Source organism: Periplaneta americana, chromosome 17 (assembly GCF_040183065.1).
Source record: "Periplaneta americana isolate PAMFEO1 chromosome 17, P.americana_PAMFEO1_priV1, whole genome shotgun sequence".
NCBI classification, from domain to species: domain Eukaryota; kingdom Metazoa; phylum Arthropoda; class Insecta; order Blattodea; family Blattidae; genus Periplaneta; species Periplaneta americana.
The window spans coordinates 109,968,280-109,993,205 of NC_091133.1; the positions used below are offsets into that span (position 1 = coordinate 109,968,280).

The 24,926-nt window shown below is 35.6% G+C and overlaps 1 protein-coding gene across 1 annotated transcript in view; it reads left to right on the forward strand.

Moving 5' to 3' along the window:
- Positions 1–8,441: 8,441 nt before the first annotated feature.
- The window catches only part of LOC138692559 (chymotrypsin-1-like), a 27,299-nt gene continuing 10,814 nt past the window's right edge, over positions 8,442–24,926 (forward strand). The window contains exons 1-4 of the mRNA XM_069815531.1: positions 8,442–8,547; positions 14,994–15,082; positions 15,364–15,458; positions 17,226–17,367. Of these exons, the coding sequence (XP_069671632.1) occupies positions 8,505–8,547; positions 14,994–15,082; positions 15,364–15,458; positions 17,226–17,367 (369 nt within the window). The 5' untranslated portion in view covers positions 8,442–8,504. The remainder of the gene's footprint in view (positions 8,548–14,993; positions 15,083–15,363; positions 15,459–17,225; positions 17,368–24,926) is intronic.

Below are 24,926 nucleotides of genomic sequence, written 5' to 3' on the forward strand. Positions count from 1 at the left end.
CGGCTTCCTTAATGTTACTTGTATCAGGAATGCAATAAGTTTCGTGGAGTAGTAGACTTTACTTAATTTTTGCAAATATTTAAAAACAATAATTAACAGTGCAATTTAGGTGAAATTGCACTGGTAAGTTTCCAATTTATAATTATTACTATGTTAAACGTCTCTAAAAATAATATGTTAAAAGCCTAAAGCAGTAAAATGAATGTCACGCTTAAGCGGTAAGAAGAGGGAAATTATTATGTGTGTTACGTTGGGAATAATGAATGTAGTATTTCACACTTACCGCGTATTGGTTCTGTGCGGAAAACAAGCAAATACGCACGATCTAGCACAAAAGTGTTTTAAGACCATCTCACCTGGTGGATGGCGTGGTCGGTACCCCGGGGGGGAAACGGGTACCGAAACATAAAAAGTGTTGGTGAGGAGACGCGGCGGTTAGTGGAGATTGACGGAGAACGTACGTCGAATCTATTTTTTTGCACAGAAGAAACGGTAGCGGTGATGGCGTTGGTAGAGGAGAATGATATACCCTGTAAGTAACTTTGTACATTTTGTAAATATAGAATAAACTAAGTAGAGTCTATGATATTTCAGTCATTTCAGACTAAGTTTAGTAATCATGTAGTTTTTCTATAGTATCCTGAGAGCTCCAGCTCTCCCAGCAAAATAGTTTTCCATTTTTGAGTAAAATGGTGGTGTCAGAAATCCTGATGAGAAAGAGCAGAAGTCTGAACGCAGTAGCCATCCGGCTAGCAAACAGTGCGACCTAAATGACAGCCGCACAACAGTAGTAGTAGTACTAGTAGAAGTAGGCCTAGTAGTAGCAGTAGTAGTAGTTTTTGTTGGAGAGCCGAAGGCTAGCACATCAGCCGAAGGTTTATCGTGAAACTTCATTATACAGGGACATCACTTTATTTTTACCAACATTTTTAACAGCAACCTGGCTATACTCGGAAACACTGTTACCCTCCTTCCATTACAGGAGTTTGGTGTTACTAGTGCAATATGTAAACAAATAATTTTACTAGCTATAGGAGGAGAGAAAAGTAGTGTATCCATTTATGTTACAGGGAAATACGATATCACGATTTTCAGTTTGTTTATTATTTTTGCGGTATTTTATCAAAATACAGTAGAGTAGATCTAGTTTTTTTTTTTTTCACAAACTCAACTCTTCAGGCGGTTGTATTCATTATACAATAGCTACTTTATTCAGCATATTACCGTACTTTCGGTAACTCTAATCTTCATTTCTGCTCAGTCCACAAAGGTAAAGTTATTCAGTCATGCTACACACCGTACCTGTGCGAAATAAGCAGGGCCGGGTATTTATAGAGATCGCAATAATCACGACATAATAGACATACAATAGATTTTACTGATCTTTACGAATCAAGTGATTCTGATTAATAATATGCGGATAAAACAATCATAACAAATCGCGAAATAGAGTTCTAACAGCGAAATATGAACACATTCGCGAATTATTACTATTGCGTCGTTTTATAGCGAATTTCACAATCTGAGTTCTTTTTTCGGACATTTTTTTTCATTTGAATTTGTTATACATTACATGGTATTCCAGGTGTTCTGATTACATTAGTGAACTCAAAAGAGGAAGAATTCAACATTTCACTAATAATTTGAAAGTGTTAATTTGAGGGCTGCGGTTTTTTTTTTTTTTTTTTTTTTTTTTTTTCGTTTTTAATGAACAAATATTGTCTATTGGCCATACCGCACCTTTACCAGAATCCAACGAAACTTTAATGCTAAATATTTGGAAAGTAATATTCATACTGATTTAATACTCCAATTTCCTAATAACTGTATTTTTCAAAATTTCCATTAATATCCGCCAAGAGTACAAATCAATCTCCGCCGACACCAATATTAAAAAACACAAATGATAAAATTAATCTCCATAAAACCTGCCCCTGGAAATGAGCTTCAATAATATAGACTCTTTCTTCTATAGAAAACGCAACCATATTTCTGAAACACACTACATTCTTTACCCTGCTAGCAAACTTCGAATGTAACAGCGGCCGTAAGTTTGTGTGCCTGACGTTAGCAAGGACATTAGTGGAAGGGGTGAGAGTCAAGTACATTCAGAAACCCAGGTACAATAAAAATGCAAGTAAAAATAAAGTGATGTCCCGGTACAACATTATTCATGAGTCCGTAAAACATTTTTAAATTTCATCACAAATTCGCAACGGATGATGATAATTAGATTTCGAAGTTGAGGCACATTTACTCTAAAGTTAAGTACACACAGAATAATACAGTGTTTACAAAGCAGGTGGCAAGGTAGACCTTCCCCTCATACGCATATCATGTTAGTTGGGTGGAGCAATACAGACCGAGCAAGGAAGAAAAAATTAAATATTCGCCTGAAGAACAAACGTAAATATTACGTTGGTTGGAATTCATTGCAATGTCGCCTCTGAGGTATAGAACGTAATGTTTTTCATAGGCCTAAAGACAGGTATAAAAGGGCAATACTTTTACAAAGGTACTTTGTAACAATTTTTTAAATAATAATAATAATAATAATAATAATAATAATAATAATAATAATAATAATACTTACTTACTTACTGGCTTTTAAGGAACCCGTAGGTTCATTGCCGCCCTCACATAAGCCCGCCATTGGTCCCTATCCAGAGCAAGATTAATCCAGTCTCTATCATCATATCCCACCTCCCTCAAATCCATTTTAATATTATCTTCCCATCTACGTCTCGGCCTCCCCAAAGGTCGTTTTCCCTTCGGTCTTCCAACTAACACTCTATATGCATTTCTGGATTCGCCCTACGTGCTACATGCCCTGCCCATCTCAAATGTCTGGATTTAATGTTCCTAATTAATAATAATAATAATAATAATAATAATAATAATAATAATAATAATAATAATAATACTTACTGGCTTTTAAAGAACCCGGAGGTTCATTGCCGCTCTCACATAAGCCCGCCATTGCTCCCTATCCTAGCAACATTAATCCAGTCTCTATCATCATAACCCACCTCCCTCAAATCCATTTTAATATTATCTTCCCATCTACGTCTCGGCCTCCCCAACGGTTGTTTTCCCTCCGGTCTCCCAACTAACATTCTATATGCATTTCTGGATTCGCCCATATGTGCTACATGCCTTCTTCATCTCAACCGTCTGGATTTAATGTTCCTAATTAATAGTAATAATAATAATAATAATAATAATAATAATAATAATATTTACTTACTGACTTTTAAAGAACCTGGAGGTTCATTGCCGCCCTCACATAAGCCCGCCATTTGTCCCTATCCTAAGCAAGATTAATCCAGTCTCTATCATCATATCCCACCTCCTTCAAATCCATTTTAATATTATCTTCCCATCTACGTCTCGGCCTCCCCAAAGGTCTTTTTCCCTCAGGCCTCCCAACTAACATTCTATATGCATTTCTGGATTCGCCCATACGTATTACATGCCCTGCCCATCTCAAAAGTCTGGATTTAATGTTCGTAATTAATAATAATAATAATAATAATAATAATAATAATAATATTTTATTATTGGAATATCAGAATACTTACCATTTGTAACTGTAGGCCTACATAAATTACAGAATAAGCAATTAAGAGTGCACTGCAAGAATGATGGATGTCACTTTTTTTTCGAAAATGAACCAAGACTGTCAATGCATAGCTTAAGACATAGAGAATTGTACATAGAGAGTTATATGGCATTAACACTGATAGTCATTGTCCAGTAATGATCGGAAAATCACAGTTAAGCTCTGAGCGCCAAGCATTTCAAACTTTCAATCGCTTCTCCTGGACATGCATCATTCTTGCAGTGGACTCTTCAAATAGAAGCGACATAAATGCAGTAATTATAAATAGAGGAAACAATATTTAGATAAAACGTTTAGAAAACAATTATCTATTTAACATGAACCTAACTCCCATTGAGTAAAACTGATTCCATTACCAAGAAACGAAGATAATATTATAACGGATTTCTGACGTACGATGCAACTCGAGATCCCCGGCGTTGCTCGGAAAGCATTAGCCCTCGGTTATGGAGTACAAAATTTGAATGGACCATAATTTGTGTTGCAGGACCATAGTTATGGGAAATGACGGCACTTGTCAAGGCTGTATTTCTTGTCAACAATTGTAACTCATTTTGCCATTTCAAATAAAATTACTTATTTCTACATATTATTATACATTTTTAGTTCATAATTAAGGCCGTATATTTTTTGTCAGCAACTGTGACTCATTTTGTCTTTTCAAATAAAACTACATATTTATAATTGTAAGGGTTTTTTTACATGAAAGGAATTTAATAATGTATATTTCAAAATTTGTTCCAATAAGTGAACTTCATTTTCGAAACCGCAATGACTTCACGTAGTCCCAACTATCCAAGCTTCAGTGCTGGTAGTCTACGTACAAAACTCCCAATCAGATCGAAGAAGTAAACAAGCCGTAGCCTGTTCCCCCACCTAAATCCAGCACTCCGCTATCACTTAACCCAGCGGTGGCGAAAATGTAATCGTGCGCCGAGCCACTGTGTAACCTGCAACGTGCATAGCACCTATGGAGGGAGGCGAACACCCGAAGGGGAAATGAAGCAACTGTCTGACTTATTAATGGATTTTCATTTTCCTTACGTCAAGTACTTAAATACAGGGACATCATTTTATTTTCACTTCAACTTTTATTGTACCTGAGTTTTTGAATGTACTTCACTCCCACCCCTTCTACTAACCAAGTTCCAACTGTTCACACAGAACTAAGGCTGCAGTACTGAGTTAGTGATTATAGTACGTTTCAGAAATATGTTCGCGTTTTCCAGTGACGAAAATTTCCAATATTGAATCATATTTTCGCACAGGTACTGTCGTCCGTTTACCTACGTCGCATCCCGATTTCCCTCACCTGCTTCTGCTCGCTCCTCTGTAAAGACTAGTGGCTGGGCTTTCTTAGCTCTTTTCTGAAAATATTAATTTCTGTTAGAAATTAATTGGACGTCTACGTAATATTATGCAACTGTTTAAAATAACTTAAATAAAAGGGCCTCGTTAAGTAATTAACTATCACGTGATCCCCCCCCCTTTCTACGATCCTGCGACATAACCACTTGGACGGACAGTAGATAGCATGTCTGAGTAATTTTATCTGTGCGGCTCGGGCAGAAGTGAAGATTGAATTTACAGTACGTAAGGTACTCTTTTATAGAGTAGGTACAGAATTATTTCAACATGAGTTACTAAGTATGAAGGACGAAACTGGTAATTGGAATTAGATGCAATAGTCTATAGTGCGATAATAGGCACAAAAGACCAGTATCAAAATAAACGGCCACCATTTAAAAAAATGTTTAAATATCCATATTATGATTATTTTAAATTTTAACTTCGTTCTCTATATCGTACGCTAATGTGATGTAGACAGTATAATATACACTGCATAATGAATACGTTTGCATGAATAACTCAGTTCGTGAGTAAAAACACTTACTATTAATACTGTACTGTATTTTGATTAAACAAAACCTAATGAAAATTATCACACTCAAAATCGCGATATTTCCTACTTTACGTAAATGGATGAAATACTTTTCTTCCCTCCTGTACCTAGTAAAGTAATCTGTTTGTATTTTACGCCAGTATCATTGAACTCCAGTCGTGGAAGGGGTAGCAAACGGTGTTTCCGGGTCTCAATCATTAATCCAAAGGTATAGCCAGGTTAATATTAAAAAGTTAGTAAAAATAAAATGATGTCCCTGTATAATTTTATACAGTACAAGGCTACAAACTATGTTTAGTACGTGTAACGAAGAAACGAATGGAGAAAGTTACACAACGCAGAATGCACGCATTCTATTCTTCACCTGGCATAATTAGGAACATTAAATCCAGACGTTTGAGATGGGCAGGGCATGTAGCACATATGGGCGAATCCAGAAATGCATATAGAGTGTTAGTTGGGAGACCGGAGGGAAAAATACCTTTGGGGAGGCCGAGACGTAGATGGGAGGATAATATTAAAATGGATTTTAGGGAGGTGGGATATGATGATAGAGACTGGATTAATCTTGCACAGGATAGGGACCGATGGCGGGCTTATGTGAGGGCGGCAATGAACCTTCGGGTTCCTTAAAAGCCATTTGTAAGTAAGTAACGAAGAAAGAAATGAACAATAAATGAACAATATCACAACATAAAATTAACTGTCTTCAGAATGTCTCTGCGACAAAGTTTCAAAATCAGGAATTATGTCACTTACTGCCAGTCGTAGTTGATCACGAAGGTATTTGTCTGTCAGTCGTGATCTAAATTTGGTTTTTACTATTTCAATTGTTGAAAATAATTTTTCAGAAACGTTAGTTGTAGCGAACATGGCTCCAACAGAGCAAGGGAAAGAACGAAGCTTCGGATATTTATTTTTTGGCAAAGATTTGAAAGTTCAACATTTGTCAAGTCCTTACATCTAGCTTTCATTTGACATCACATAGTAAATCAGTGAGTTCAAATTGAAGAGCTAACCGCATTATTCGTACATCTGCTGAAAAAGGGTCGACGTACAGAGATAATGATGATGATGATGATGATGATGATGATGATAACAACAACAATAACACTTAACCCTTTAATGATTCATCAGTAACGTGTAGTATAATGCCGTTTTATGTTATACAACCGTCTTCCTCGTAATACTTGTGAACAAATCATACATTTAATATTCTCATCGTATTGACAGCAAAAAAAACGCGTCCTCCCATCCTACTTGGAACTTTCGTACATGATTTCGAGAGACATATGCCACTCGCAGGTCAGAGACAAATACAAATGGAACGGAGTTTGACTCCAGTGAGTGAGAGGGTGGGGGTTGGCGGAGGTTAGAAGCAAGCACAGTTATCACTGCGAGCCACAATGTCTCGCGAGTCACGTTCTCGCCACGGCTGTTAATCTGTATCTCCCTGGTCGGGATCTGAACTTCGAAGTCTAATAAAATTACCTTACTCGATAGAGAGCAAAACTCTCCAATAATTTTTAAAGGAAAAGCCCGTTCGCATCGTTCCCATGGTTTGCCTCTAGGAGACAGTAGTAGCAAATAAGACGTTAAGTAAACGTTGATTGGTTTTAAATCGGTTATTTTACGACGTTTTATCAACTTCCACGCTTATCTAGGGTCTCAATGAGATGAAGATGATAATGCCAGCGAAATGAATCTGGGGTGCAGCGCCGAAAGTTATCTAGCATTTGCTCTTAAAGGGTTGAGGGAAAACCCTGGAAAAAATCTCAATCAGGTAACTTGTCCCAACAAGGATTTGCACCCGGGCCCGCTCGTTCCACGGTCAGACGTGCTAACTATTTAAGTAAATGTGAGCATTAATTTTGTGTGTTGGAATACGCAAGAACCTCGTGCGTTGTTATAACAGTGCAACGACGATTTAGAGCGCAATTCCAGAAGGTGGTATCTGTTTCAAAAACACAAAAAATGGTATGAAAAATTCCGGATTTACATGGTCATGTTAGAAAAGTGGTTGAGTCCACAGCTGAATGAAGACAGGACTTTCAACAAGAAGGTTCATACATACAAGGTGAGGCAGAAATATCTCCCCATTTTCAACTGCACATAAAATGGAAAATATTAAAGTCAAATATAAAACAGTAATATAAATTTATTCGTTATGGTATGCCATTTTATCCTTCAGTTCAGTTCCGCAATTCAATTGTTTCGTGCATGCATATTAATTCATTGCTCTCGTGCACTTGTGACTGAATCAATATTTGTGCTATCTTTAGCTTTCAGAGAAACAAATCCAGTAATTGGGCTTTCCGCACAAATTAGTAAACATGGAACTGTGGACTGCACAACATCGTGCATACATTCTGTTCAATAAACATTTTCAGCAATATTTGTTTTGGGGCATACTGTATATGCGGAATCGCCAGGGCTCAAGCCTCAATAATTCTGCAGTCCTTGGGAAAAGTGACATAAGTCAGTTTCCACAAACCTTTTTTGATAATTTATTGACAACTTACACTGGTTTATGTAGATTTGATTTTTTCTTGTATGAATTATTGTACTGGAAGAAATACTTATGTATTTTTTTTTCCAAGCGAGCAGATGTTCCGTAAGTTGTCTATATATTACAAAAAAGGTTTGTGGAAACTGACTTATGTCACTTTTCCCGAGCAATGCAGAATTAATGCAACAAGTATCTGTAGGGAATGTAACTACTTAAATTCCAATAATTTACTTTCATTAAAATACGACCTTCTATTATCAACAAACATTTTTATACGTGAATTTATTGTTCTTTCTGCGTGACATATATCAAGTCACATTTAATGGTGATCGTATATTTTAAAATTAATTAACGGTGATGAAATAACATAGACTATACATTACAAATAGTGATGCCTTGAACATGAATATAGTCGAAGCACGATAAATAACAGATCAGTTCCTCAGAATACTTCACACGGACAGACAGACATGAAACAATATATCCTACTTCTTGTCTTATGCATAAATCCAGGTACGAAGATTTTACTGATATTAATCGTAGTGTAGCGTTGGGGCATTTGTTTAAAAAATCTACTTTTGACTTTTCGATAATTTTACGTGTATCACTGCATAGAACAGTCCCACTTCTGTTTCAATGGTTACTTCACAACCAAATGTAGGTGAGCACTTCGTCTCAAATAAGTCTGCACAGAAGGACATTTCCATCTCCATATGACTTAAAAAATTTTGAAATGAATTTCATCCAACAATCCACACTCTCAAATAACATCAATACTTGTGCTTCACTAACTACGGCAAAATAAACAATTAAATTTAGATAAATTTCTTTCTTCTGTCAAACCTGAACAAGACATTGCACGTCTCCTAGCTCTTCAAGAGAGTGAGTCTGGAGCTTGGTTACACGCATTACGTCCTCCTCACATCGGCACTCTAATAGATAGTACATCCTTTAAAATCGCAATGGCTTTACGCCTTGGTTGTAAACTCTGCCAGCCACACCAATGTATTTGCGGAGGAATTGCTAATATTTACGGCCATCATGCACTCAGCTGTGCGAGGAGCAAGGGTCGCATTCCCACTCAATGATATCATTAAAAGATCTAGTCTGACTACTCTCTTTTGGAACCACCAGGTATTAGTCGCGCGGATGGTAAACGGCCAGATGGTCTCACCTTAATTCCATGGTCTAGAGGAAAATCTTTAATTTGGGACTCCACTTGCGTTGACACTCTAGCTCCATCTCACTTGCAGAATACCTCTAGAAGCGCAGCATCTGCTGCTGAATTAGCCGTGAAAAAAAAGTCAATAAGTATACTCATCTTTTAGACAATTATATCTTTGTCCCCTTTGCTGTGGAGACCTTCGGTCCTTGGAGTCATGACGCTAAAGTTTTGGTACCTCAAATCGGCCAAATTTTGATCTCAATTACCAGTGATCGTCGTTGCACTACTTATTTGCGTCAACGTTTAAGTATTGCAATTCAACGCGGAAATGCAATCAGCGTTTTGGGTACCCTTCTCGAATCCAGCCCTTTGGATGAACTCTTTCTCTTGTAAAATTTATTTAGTATAGATAGATATTTTAGAAGTAATTTATTTTTCCATTACAAGATAATATTTTATACAAAAAATTATATTATATTAAATTCATGAACGAGAGGTCAGTAGTATCTGGGACCGAGGTGGCTTTATCAGCAGAGTTATAGCTTCTAGAAAATCCCGAATACAGGCAGTAAACTTATGTAAGGGATGGAATTTTTATCCAGATATTCCTGAAGGGCTCCAAGGACCATTCGGCCTCTTGAAAATTAAGTATCTTGAATTTTACGAGGATAAAGATTGCTGGAACTTGACGCTGATCTCACCAACTCATATACTTCGGGTCCATAATGTCCAACAGGAGAAGTAAACATTGTCGGCAGAGGAGGAGAGACATATAATTACTACATCTTGATTACACAACTTTTAACACTGTATCACTTCGGAATATGTATGATAAGACTTTCCTGTGTTAAATTTCAACGTACCTCGTTTACATGTTTCGACCTATTTATGGGTCATCTTCAGAATTGGTCGTTCTTGGTCTTGGCGCCACTTGTTCTGTTTCCTGTGAGGGTGTGTTCCTGTGGTATTATATAGAGTCAAAGAGTGTGTGTGTTTTGAAGTTGAGTTGTGTGTTGAGAATTTCGTTGGGGTGTGTTTTTGTGTGTCTGTATATTTCATATTGTTCTAGTGTGTTTAGTTTCTGGCTTTTTGGTTGGATGTGTAGTATTTCCATGTCTGTGTTGATGTCTCTGTGGGTGTGGTTAGTATTTGTGATGTGTTCTGCATATGTGGAGGTGTTTCGTAATTTTGTTATGGCAGATCATTTCAAACACGTTAAAAAGAACACATCACAGCCATAAAAAAATTACAAAACACTTCCACATATGCACAACACATCACAAATGCTAACCACACCCACAGAGACATCAACACAGACATGGAAATACTACACATCCAACCAAAAAGCCAGAAACTAAACACTCTAGAACAATATGAAATATACCGACACAAAAAGACACCCCAACGAAATTCTCAACACACAACTCAACTTCAAAACACACACACACTCTTTGACTCTATACTATACCACAGGAACACACCCTCACAGGAAACAGAACAAGTGGCGCCAAAACCAACAACGACCAATTCTGAAGATGACCCATAAATAGGTCGAAACATGTAAACGAGGTACGTTGAAATTTAACACAGGAAAGTATAACCAGCGAATAGGGATTATAAAGAATGGACACTGAGCGAATTTTCCTGTGTTTTGTTTCTCTGTGCGCCAGCGGCTAGTTCTACTTTCAAGCGCTAGAGGTAGTGTAATCGAGCATATGCTAAGATAATTAATTGAGAATAGAGTTAAGGCACAGGATCCAAACATCGCCTACCTTATTGCATAATCCAGTAACGCTTTGCTTCAAATAAATTCAAGCTAACAGCTTTTCCTTATTTCTCAGTTACAAACTAGTTGTAATAATAATATTTTATATTTCAGATATAATACATTATATTATAAAATAATATAATACATTATATTATAAAATAATATAATACATTATAACATTAAGTATCGAATTCGTTTAATATTTGTATAATAATATAATATAGATATATGGTTTTACTTCTCGTAAGAGTTTTGTTTTTCCATTTTCAGCGCTATCAAATCATTACACATTTTAATTGTTGTTGGGATCAACGTTTCAACTCTCATTATAAAGGAACTCTAGAGTCTAGACATTGCAGTTAATGAAGGATTTATTATTTTATGGATCCGATTTATTTTATTTGAGTACATAATGTACCTAGATGTATTAATTGTATGTGTTATATTTCCGCTGTGTAGACTGCTAGCTGGTGTGATGTCAGCGCCAACTCTAGGGAGAAAGCAGAATCTGACGCTTTAGCTGGCTTGAAGGTCATTGAAATCAGTCCGGCTACATCGAAGGTACCGACGCGTAGTGTCCATTCTTTATAATCCCTATTCGCTGGTATAACCATACAATTCCGAATATAATTACTATTCAACCAATGGCAGAATTCTCATTCCACGCCTATTTTGAAGTTGACGGGGATAGAACGCTTCAGGCCGCCCAGCTTCAAGTCAAGCGTGGAATGAGACTCTGTCATTGGTTGAATAGCAATTCTACTTCTGTCCTCCTCTGCCGGCAATGTTTATTTCTCCTGTCAGACATTATTGAACGAGTATAGAAAGCCTGCGAGTTCTGTCTCTCTCTGTCCTCACAGGCGAATAGGCGGAAACCCGTAACGTTTGTATTAGCACTTAATAAATATTTTAAAATAATATACAGGGTGATTCATTATTACGTGTATATACTTTGTGTGTGTAATGTAGAGATGAAATAAGACTAAAACGTTCTATACAACTTTTTCTCAAAACCTTTAATTCCAGAGTTAACGCCATTTTGCGTGGAACTTGCGCTCCCAAACAAAGAAAGGGTAACACACCAAATGTAAACTAATCATTACTTTCGTACAATACATTTGCACTTCAGTACAAAAACAACCAAAGTCACTAAACCCATATCCTCAGCAGTCTACTTATGCACGTTTTGTGAACTAAAACCAAACACATTAAAGAATGTAAGGCAATTTCTTCTAGAAACATTTGCACAATTCTTAGTGTAATGCATGTTTAAAGTGCTGTCCCTCAACTTGAAGACATACCTGTGCTCGCCGCCTTAGTGATCTCTGAACGTTACACAGCCCGTTCATCTCATCACGAACAATTCCACACGCATGTTCATTTCGCTGTTGTAGTACTTCTACGTTAGGTGCAGCAGAGGCATACACTAACGACTTCAGGCGGCCCCGAATGTAGAAGTCCAGAGGGTTCGAGTCCGGTGATCTGGCTGGCCAAGGAGTTGGCCCTGCGGCGCCTATCCATTGTTCTGGATACGCAGCATTGAGATACGCCCTTACTTTGCGGCAGTAATGCGCAGGAGCATCATCGTGCATAAATCATAAGTTCATTCGGGTTGCAAGAGGGATATCATGTAGCAAACCATGCAATTCGCGTTCCAAGAATTCGCGGTAGATTTCCCCACTCAACCGCGGAGGTAGAACTCGAGGTCCGTGTAACTGATTCCCCACAATACCACACCAAATGTGTGGGAGAACAGTAATGCCTATGCAGTTACTGCGATATAGGTGCCATCTACTGGAACTCTGGAATTAAAGGTTTTGAGAAAAAGTTGTATAAAACGTTTTAGTCTTAGTAGCACCTCTACAATACACACACAAAATATTTACACGTAATATTGAATCACCCTGTATATCCGACAGCAGTTGAGGGAGTTTTCACAAAACTCGTTATCTACAAAACATTTCTTTTTCGGAAGGAACGCTTTTAAAAATACACATATCGTGAGGGAATTTATTTTTTCCAAAAATTATTACCTATTAGCACTTTAAATTGGAACAGGTTACGGTGTTTGGAACATTACTTTTATCATACATCACTGAAAATAAAAATAATAAATTTCGGGAAATTTAATTAAATTAGTTATTTACAATTTTTTTCAGGAGAAACTTTTTTCAACAATACACCAATATCGTGAAGGAATATTTTTTCCAAAAATAATTACATATTAGCACCTTAAATTGGAATAGGTTGTGGTCTTTTGAACATTTTTTTTATCGTACAGCACTGAATAAATTATAAATTTCACTAAATTTCGCTTCCGTTATTCACAATTTTTTTCTGGAGAAACGTTTTTTAATAGTACATCAAATCGGGAAGGATTTTTTTTTCAAAATTATTACGTATTGGTTCCATAAATTGGAATAGGTAACGGTATTTTGAACATTATTTTTGTAATATAATACCACTGAAAAAATTTAAAAAATTCACCAATTTCCACAAAATGTATTAGCTTTATAAAATTATTACGTATTGGTTCCATAAATTGGAATAGGTTACGGTATTTTGAATATTATTTTTGTAATATAATACCACTGAAAATTTTTTAAAAATTCACGAATTTCCACAAAATGTGTTAGGTTTCTAAAATTATTACGTATTGGTTCCATAAATTGGAATAGGTTACGGTGTTTTGAACATAATTTTTGTAATATAATACCACTGAAAAAATTTTAAAAATTCACGAATTTCCACAAAATGTGTTAGCTTTCTAAAATTATTACGTATTGGTTCCATTAATTGGAATAGGTTACGGTATTTTGAACATTATTTTTGTAATATAATACCACTGAAAAAAAAATTAAAAATTTCACGAATTTCCATAAAATGTGTTAGCTTTCTAAAATTATTACGTATTGGTTCCATAAATTGGAATAGGTTACGGTATTTTGAACATTATTTTTGTAATATAATACCACTGAAAAAATTTAAAAAAATTCACGAAATTCCACAAAATGTGTTAGGTTTCTAAAATTTTTACGTATTGGTTCCATAAATTGGAATAGGTTACGATATTTTGGACATTATTTTTGTAATATAATACCACTGAAAAAAAAAAAATTAAAAAATTCACGAATTTCTACAAAATGTGTTAGCTTTCTAAAATTATTACGTATTGGTTTCATAAATTGGAATAGGTTACGGTATTTTGAACATTATTTTTGTAATATAATACCAATGAAAAAAAATTAAAAAATATCACTAATTTCCACAAAATGTGTTAGCTTTCTAAAATTATTACGTATTGGTTCCATAAATTGGAATAGGTTACGGTATTTTGAACATTATTTTTGTAATATAATACCATTGAAAAATAATTAAAAAAATGTACGAATGTTAGCTTTCTAAAATTATTACGTATTGGTTTCATAAATTGGAATAGGTTACGGTATTTTGAACATTATTTTTGTAATATAACACCACTGAAAAAAATTTAAAAAATCACGAATTTCCACAAAATGTGTTAGCTTTCTAAAATTATTACGTATTGGTTCCATAAATTGGAATAGGTTACGGTATTTTGAACATTATTTTTGTAATATAATACCACTGAAAATGTTTTAAAAATTCACGAATTTCCACAAAATGTGTTACCTTCCTATTTTTATTATAAGCAATTATTTTTGTTGTTATGATTATTATTATTATTCTACATTAATATCTTACGGCTTGTATTGCCCGTCTGAGTGGCCATATCTCAGGGTCATCGAAACGGGGAAAAACACGTGACAGTTATTTAACGGGAGCCTTTTCTTTAAATTATTTCGAACAGTTATATAATATTACGTAGACGTCCAATTCCGAACAGCAAATGTTTTCAGGAAAGAGCTAAGACTAGACCGCCACTAGTCTTTCAGAGAGGGGCCAGCAGAAACGGGTGGGGAAAACCGGGATGCGACATAACCACTCGGACGGACAGTAGACATTGCACCTCTAAAGCAATTCTCGTTGTCTGGAATGTATTTACAGATTTCAGCTCAGCAGAAGAAGCACAATATCCTTTACAGCCGAGAATAATTGGTGGAAGGAACGCCACGAAGAATGAGTTCCCATTTGTGGTAAGCATAAATTCTGTAGGTAACAACGGAGCACATGTTGAAATGTATGCATGGAAACTCTTCAAGTTGAAGTATCATTTGCTGAAAATCGCATGCCAGTATCTCATTTTTCAGTAATAAGTATTTATTATTAGGAAAGACTTTGTGCTAAACATGTTGTTGAAGATAAGCTGTAAATGCTGATATTCAAAGCATGGCAAAGCAACCGAATTGTTGCGAAACTTGTAGGACGTATAATTACAAAGTAGACTCGTAACACATTTTTTGTTTTACCATTTCAGGTGGCAATTTTAGTATTTGGAAAGCCACAGTGTACGGGCACGATTATCAACCAGTATAAGGTACTCACAGTTGCCCACTGTGTTCTTAACGGCACGTAAGTGATTTCTACCGTTTACTTGCAATGCAGGGAATACAACCAGAATAGAAATGAGTTACTGACGTCTCGTGGGTCAAACCTTGCAGTCGTGGATAAAATACGTCTTGATTCCCTAGGACCATAAATAACTATTATTCTAACTACTTACTAATATTGAATTCTTACTACTGCCCGTGTCTCACTTTCTGTGCCGAGAGCTCCCTAGTGCTTATAGCCACGCCTCTTAGATCTGCTCGGACCGGCACGGCAGCTGCAGCGTGCGCCACGGCAGCATATTACATGTGCTTAAAACATTATCCTATGCCATTGCAGGGGTCTTTACCGTATATATGTATAATACTGGATGGATACTCTAATCGTGGTTACCACTATCGCTATTATCTCTGATGGCGATTTATGAAAATTATGTACATACTAGGCCACTCTTCGTTCAGTCTGGACAACTGCTGAATTTACCATATAGCAGCGTTTCTCAAAGTATGTTCCGGGGTTCCGTGAGCCCTATATGATTTAAAATTTAATTTTATACTCTTTTTACTTGGTTATTTAACGACATTATATCAACTACTAGGTTCAGTCTGAACAACTGCTGAATTTACCATATAGCAGCGTTTCTCAAAGTATGTTCCGGGGTTCCGTGAGCCCTATACGATTTAAAATTTAATTTTATACTCTTTTTACTTGGTTATTTAACGACATTATATCAACTACTAGGTTATTTTGCATCGATGGGATTGGTGATAGCGAAATAGTATTTGGCGAGATGAGGCCGGGGATTCGCCATAGATTACCTGACATTCACCTTACGGTTGGGGAAAACCACGGAAATCTCCTACCAGGTAATCTGCCCAAGCGGGAATCGAACCCGCGCCCGAGATCAACTCTGGATCGATAAGCAATCGCCTTAGCCGACTGGGCCTTTCCGGTGGCTATTTTATACTTAGTGAATACTATAAAATATATAAATATTACGAAAATATGAAGCAATAATAACATGAAACCATCGATAATAATAATAATAATAATAATAATAATAATAATAATAATAATAATAATAATAACAATAATAATAATATTAATAATTTTCGAAGAATATGCGTAATAATAATATTCCCATAATATGCGTAATAATGATAATAATAATAATAATAATAATAATAGTAATAATAGTAATAATAATAATAATAATAATACGTTTAATGAACATCTAAAACGGAAAATGACTTAATACTTTTCACTTTCATCACTGGATCATCTGCGTATGTGTTCACTAAACAAATATCGAAAAGACAAAATGCAGAAGTACAGCACATCAGTCTTTTTTTTTTTTTTCGATATCGCTTAGCTCTTAAACGAGGCATCGGAGAACACGGGTTGTTTTACGAAAAATGATCATCATTGAGAGATCTATTGATCCCCATAGTTTGTTGCAGAGCCCTGAATCATCCTATATACATAGACACGTAAAAAGCATTTCGGGCACAGAAAAAAAGTAGTTTCGTGAAAAAGGTAAATTTATGAAAAGAGATACAGTATTGACATATGGAGTAGTCCTATATAAACATTCTTCCTAGACCTCAAGAAAGAAGCAGACGCAAAAACCCTATTAGTGTCAACTTCCTAAGTTCCCAAGGAATATTCGTACAAAGGAAAAACGAAAATTGATTATTGGCCCTTTTTTTAAACTCAGTCCTGGTGTCCCTTAAAATATTTCGTTAAAAGTTCGCTTTTAATTAATTTAGAATGTTTTTTTCCTTGTTCAAGGGATTATGACGACTATATCGTGAAGGCTGGATTCTACATTGCTAATGACCCGAATGCTATTGTACGAAATGTAAACTACATAAGGATACATTTCAACTATGAAGTCAAGCAGTACTGGACATTCGACATTGCCATCTTGAATGTGAGTTTATATATTATGCGTATGCAAACATTCTCCACAGAGAAGCAGGAGTAGTATTCTACAAGGTGTATCTAAATTGGTGTCAATTATTTCGGGGACATTTTCCTAACGCCAAAATATTACAAAAAGTTCATATGAACATTGGTTTCAAAATTATGTATTTCAGAGTTACAAGACAAAAATTAATGTTACAAAAATTGCTCCTGCTTCGATGTGTCCCCTAAACCTATGTTACATGCTCTGGCGTACTCTGTTGAAAATTCCTGGAGTGTTTCGTATTTCGTGAAATCCAATTTGGATACCCTCTCAGAATATCAACATTAAGTACAGGAGTCGCATAAACCAGGGACTTTAAATGTCCCCAGACGAAAAAATCCATTGGATTCAAATCAGGTGATCGAGCAGGCCATGCAATGAATCCCCTTCGACCAATACATCCTTGGGGAAATCGATCATTAAAAATAATACGAACTATCAGACTGAAATGAGCTGGAGCAGCATCGTGTTAAAACACATTCGTTGGATGACGTCCAGAAACACATCATCAATTAAATGATGCAAATCATTTCGTTCTGGTCACTTACAGAATACATTTTCTTCTGATTTTTTTGCTCTACAAAATACAAACAAACAAAAAACCATCAATCAGCGGTCAATGAAGGGACAAATTCTTTAATAACTCCCTAACGAATGGTTTTCAGACCAATGTTCTTATTAACTTCTTTAATTGTTTTGATGTCAGGAACACGTCCCCGAAATATTTGACACCATTTTAGATGCACTCTGTATATTGCAATCTCAGTTAATTTTGTGCCACAACTCAAACTTTGAAACAACACTCCCCTTTGACCTATCTTGAATTACTGCAATTAGAAATTACTGATATCGGAATTCTGATAAATTGAATTGAATAGTATTATAAAATTCAACTCTTTTTCAGCAATCTCTAAATGTCTGAAAATTATTAGAAATTATTGATAACGGAATTCTGATTATTTGAATTGAATAGTATTATAAAATTCAACTCTTTTTCAGCAATCTCGAAATTATTGAAATTATAAATTATTGATATCAGACTTATTAAACAATTGTACTCTCCTTTGAAAATTGTCTGAATTATTGCAATTAGAAACAATGATATCGGACTGCTGAGTAATTCAATTGAATATCAAATGAAATGTAGCTGCCCCTTGGCCAGTTTTTAAATTAACGCATTCAGAAATTATTGATGCTAGACCTATGAATTATTAAATTGAATATTATTAAAAGTTGAGCTCTCCTTGACCAATCCCTGAATTATTTTATTCTTTTTATTTTTCATTTTATTTTCTGTTTGTTTATTCTTTATTTATTTTTAACTGTATTTCTTTTCTTATTTATTATTTTTTATTTCTTATTTATTATTTTTTATTTCTTATTTATTTTTATTTTTATTTCTTATTTATTTTTATTGCTCACTTCTTTATTTATTTACAGTAGGTATTCATTTATCTATCTATCTATCTATCTATCTATCTATCTATCTATCTATCTATCTATCTATCTATCTATCTATCTATCTATCTATCTATCTATCTATCTATCTGTCTGTCTGTCTGTCTGTCTGTCTGTCTGTCTGTCTGTCTGTCTGTCTGTCTGTCTGTCTGTCTGTCTGTCTGTCTGTCTGTCTGTCTGTCTGTCTGTCTGTCTGTCTGTCTGTCTGTCTGTCTGTCTGTCTGTCTGTCTGTCTGTCTATCTATCTATCTATCTATCTATCCATCTATCTATCTATCTATCTTTTTGTCTATTTATCTATTTATTTATTCACGTTTTACTTTTCATTTATTTATTACTCATTCATTTACGATAGTTTGGTATAGATAAGGTCGTCATAACCACACAAAGATATACAGAAGCTACAGTCGCACAAACTTTAATATTATCGTTAAGTACATCAATTATTTCCTAGTTAAGTAACAAAATTAAGATATTAACAAAATTTTAAAAAGGACCTTCTAATTCAAATCTAGAGGAGGAACACAAATCAACTCGTCTACCCGTACTTAACCACTTCCCCGATTAACCCGAGTTAACTCGGGTTGCTAACTTGTGTCAAAATTTATTAACCCGAGTTAGCTCGTTTGAGTCCCATTTTCGCTGCTAAGGATTATATCCCGAATATAATATACGTTTCCATTCTTTCATTAACCTTTTCCTCACTAGATGGCTACAGAAGTTAGTGATATAGCTATATCTGGCGATGATTTTTGTACTTCTTCCTTACGAGTGGAATTCTATGCTCATATAGCATTCACACACAATAGTGAGTAGATGCTAGTTAGTTTTGGCGGTTTCTCTTTGTTTAGTGTTCTTTGTCCTGTTTTGTGTAAAGATGGATCAAGTTAGTGATTCCGAAACTTTTGATCAGGAATATACTCCTGTAGAAGATTAGGAAATGAAACATCGGTATCAGAAAACGAAGTTATAGACCAACAAACAAATTCAGATCAGTTGATGTTGCGTCTTTTCGACAGTGGTTTGAATAGAAGACATCTGGCACCATTTCTTCTGCACCTCGGAGGTCCCCATAACCTGAAATTTTAACATTGTTTCTGACAACGACAATTCTCAATTTTTTAAATTATTCTTTAATAATGACCTCATCAACATTATATTCGAAGAGACGATTCGGCATGCTAATAACTGTTCACAGAATGCTGAAAATAATTCGTGGCGGCCTACTACAGACTCTGAAATACGTGTACTTTTGGGCATAGTGATACTGCAGAACATTATTCACAAACCTGAAGAACAGATGTACTGGTACAAATATTCAATGACTGCTACACCATTCTTCCCAAAACGCTCTCATATAGGAGAGCAGATACTACTGTCCGGAATGCAATGTGCCACTGTGCGTAATATCCTGCTTTCGAGTTTATCACACTACAAGCAATATTTAACGCCTTGATAACAGCACTGGTATTGTACCTCATGAATTAATCCATAAAAAACATAACTTCGTAAATAGTTCAGGAGAAAATCAAAATGGGAGAACTACTAGAGCTGCAATCAAGGTCCACGAGATAACTCGGGATAATAATTCAGGTATGAATGTATGTCAGGCAAGGGTAAACGTGATCAAGGATGAGAATGGTGACTTGCTTGCAGACTCTCATTCAATCCCGAACAGATGGAAAAACTATTTTGGGCAACTACTAAATATACATAGGCCAAATAGAAATGATCGGGACGAAATTCAAATACAAACTGCTGAGCCATTTATACCGGAACCCATACTTTCTGAAGTCGAAATTGCGATAGAAAAAGTACAAGTCTCCAGGTATTGATCAAATTCCAGCAGAATTAATACAAGAGGGTGGAAGGGCATTATCTAGCGAAATTTATAAACTTGTACTTGCAATTTGGGAAAAGGAAATTGTACCAGAACAATGGAAGGAGTCCATAATCATACCTATTTTTAAGAAGGGGGACAAGACTAACTGTAGTAACTTTCGAGGAATATCACTTTTGTTGACGTCGTACAAAATTTTGTCGAATATCCTTTTGAGAAGATTAACTCCGTATGTAGATGAAATTATTGGGGATCATCAGTGTGGTTTTAGGCGTAATAGATCGACTATTGATCAGATTTTTTGTATTCGACAGATATTGGAGAAAAAATGGGAGTATAAGGGTACAGTGCATCAGTTATTCATACATTTCAAAAAAGCGTATGCCTCGCTTAAGAGAGAAGTTTTATATGATATTCTTATTGAATTTGGTATTCCCAAGAAACTAGTTCGATTAATTAAAATGTGTCTTAGTGAAACTTACAGCAGAGTCCGTATAGGCCAATTTCTATCTGATGCTTTTCCAATTCACTGCGGGCTAAAGCAAGCAGATGCACTATCACCTTTACTTTTTAACTTCGCTCTAGAATATGCCATTAGGAAAGTTCAGGATAACACAGAGGGTTTGGAATTGAACGGGTTACATCAGCTTCTTGTCTATGCGGATGACGTGAATATGTTAGGAGAAAATCCACAAACGATTAGGGGAAACGCGGAAATTCTAGTTGAAGCAAGTAAAGCGATAGGGTTGGAAGTAAATCCCGAAAAGACTAAGTATATGATTATGTCTCGTGACCAGAATATTGTACGAAATGGAACTATAAAAATTGGAGATTTATCCTTCGAAGAGGTGAAAAAATTCAAATATCTTGGAGCAACAGTAACAAATGTAAATGACACTCGGGAGGAAATTAAATGCAGAATAAATATGGGAAATGCGTGTTATTATTCGGTTGAGAAGCTTCTGTCCTCTAGTCTTCTGTCAAAAAATCTGAAAGTTAGAATTTATAAAATAGTTACATTACCGGTTGTTCTGTATGGTTGTGAAACTTGGACTCTCACTTTGAGAGAGGAACAGAGATTTAGGGTGTTTGAGAATAAGATTCTTAGGAAAATATTTGGGGCTAAGAGGGATGAAGTTACAGGAGAATGGAGAAAGTTACACAACACAGAGCTGTACGCATTGTATACTTCACCTGACATAATTAGGACCATAAAATCCAGACGTTTGAGATGGTCAGGACATGTAGCACGTATGGGCGAATTCAGAAATGCATATAGAGTGTTAGTTGGGAGGCCGGAGGGCAAAAGACCTTTAGGGAGACCGAGACGTAGATGGGAAGATAATATTAAAATGGATTTGAGGGAGGTGGGATATGATGGTAGAGACTGGATTAATCTTGCTCAGGATAGGGACCAATGGCGGGCTTATGTGAGGGCGGCAATAAACCTCCGGGTTCCTTAAAAGCCAGTAAGTAAGTAAGTAAGTAAGTAAGTAAGTAAGTAATGAATGTATGTCTATTTCATAGCGATTTTTAGGTATGTAAGAAAATTAGTGATGTACAGTGATTCTGCAATATTAAATGACCTCTTTACGAAAATAAAAAAATACGACACTTTTTTCACAAAACTGGTAAAATATATAGTAAGGGAAGATGTTAAAAAGCATGGAATAAGAAAAAAATGTTCAGTTTAATTCTGAATTGTGAATTTGAATCCGGCAATCATATGGTATGGGCGAGGTATTTCTACGGTGTATATATTTATTTACTTATCCACTCATTTATTTATACACTAGCTGTACCCGTGCGCTCCGCTGCACTTGTTAGAAATAAATATAAAGTAATTACATAATTAAAATAGGACATCTGGTCTAGGGAACATTCGTGTTTGATAGAAGGATAAATCGTTTAATATGTCACTTAATTTAAATTGTATTTAAATAATTAAATGCGATCATTTTGGTCCAGAGACCACTCTTTTAGTGCAATGATAATTCTTTAACATGTTTCTTAATTGTTATTACATGTAAATAATTAAAATATGATCATTTGGTTCAGAGAACATCCGTTTTTGGTGCAATTTGGTCCCATCAAAATTTTGCTTGGTATGAAAGGTATCGGAAATCATATTTAAAGAAACTTTTGTTATGCAACTTTTTTCACAAAAATCAATAACAAGAGAGATATTTCGGTTTATTTATAACCCCCTCGTAAATAAAGAATTTTGAATGCCATATAGCCTAAAATATAAGTTACAATGAACTTAATTTATATTCGAGTTTTCATCGAAATCCGTTCAGCCATTATCGCGTGAAAAGATAACAAACATTCAGGCAGACAGAGAGACAGACATGCAAACAAAAATTTCAAAAAAGCGATTTTCGGTCTCAGGATGAATAATTATACATGTTAACACCAATTATTTTTGGAAAAGCGAAAATTACCAGAAAAATTTCGATTACAGATATATATATATATTCATTCATTCATTCATTCATTCAATCAATCTTGTGTAGGTAAGATCGCCATAACCAGACAAAAATGTATATAGAGGCTACAGTTGCACACATTTTAAATCAGTGAAGCAAAATAATTTATGATTAGCATATCTATTTTAATTGTATCCTGGTTAATTAACAGAACTAATATTTTCACGACACTTAAAGATAACCTCCTAATTTAAATCTAGAATAGGAACACAAATCAACTCGTGTAAGACTACTTAAGAAACAGTGAATAAGAGAGAATTGTCCCATTTAGTTTTGGATTGTGATTAATGATTATTGTTCAGCAATCCTTGGATTCATTAGATAATCACTTCCAGAGTCGTGATATTTCTACGGTGTAGCAGGATGAGTGTAAAGAAGTTCTGTAAGTAAGCACGAGGGGTAATCAGAAGACAATGAAAAGCACTGATAAATATAGGTCCGAAAATCAACCCTTTCCAAGATATGTAATGACTGTGGCCACCAATTGAATATATCTCGTATATTTGCAACCTCATTTATTACTGTACAGCAGCGGTGGCGAAAATGTAATCGTGCGCCGAGCCACTATGTAACCTGCATAGCACCTGTGGAGGGAGGCGGACACCCGAAGGGGAAGTGAAGCAACTGTCTGACTAATTAACGGATTTTCATTTTCCTTACGTCAAGTACTTAAATATAATTTTATACAGTACAAGGCTACAAACTAATGTTTAGTACGTGTAACGAAGAAAGAAATTAACAATAAATGAACAATACCACAACATAAAACTAACTGTCTTCAGAATGTCTCTGCGACAAAGTTTCAAAATCAGGAATTATGTCACTTACTGCCCGTCGTAGTTGATAACGAAGGTATTTGTCTGTCAGTAGTGATCTAAATTTGGTTTTTACTATTTTAATTGTTGAAAATAATTTTTCACAAACGTCAGTTGTTGCGAACATGGCTTCAACAGAGCAAGCGAAAGAACGAAGCTTCGGATATTTATTTTTTGGAAAAGATTTGAAAGTTCAACATTTGTCAAGTCCTAACATCTAGCTTTCATTTGACATCACATAGTAAATCAGTGAGTTCAAATTGAAGAGCTAAGCCCGTTATTCGTACATCTTCTGAAAAAGGGTAGACGTACAGAGATGATGATGATGATGGTGATGATGATGATGATGATGATAACAACAACAATAACACTTAATCTTTTAATATTTCATCAGTAACATGTAGTATAATGCCGTTTTATGTTATACAACCGGTTTCCTGGTAATACTTGTGAACAAATCATACATTTAATATTCTCATCATATTGACAGCAAAAAAATGCGTCCTCCCATCCTACTTGGAACTTTCGTATATGGTTTCGAGAGAGATATATGCCACTCGCAGGTCAGAGACAAATACAAATGGAACGGAGTTTGACTCCAGTAAGTGAGAGGGTGTGGGTTGGCGGAGGTTAGATACAAGCAAAATGCACAGCTATCACCGCGAGCCACAATGTCTCGCGAGTCACGTTCTCGCCACGGCTGCCGTACAGACATAACAGTCGAGTGTAGCTCCACTTTTCCAATAGGTGATCTTTTGGATGATGTGCCTCTCTGGGGAAAGCAGCTGCTGTGGTACGCGAATGACAGAGCACGGGATCACTTTAATTATAAATGTTCGAGAATTCTTGCGCACATTTCCACCACAAGTCATGGCTTACCAACACTATGGCCTCCCAGGTCCCCCGACTTCAAACACATGA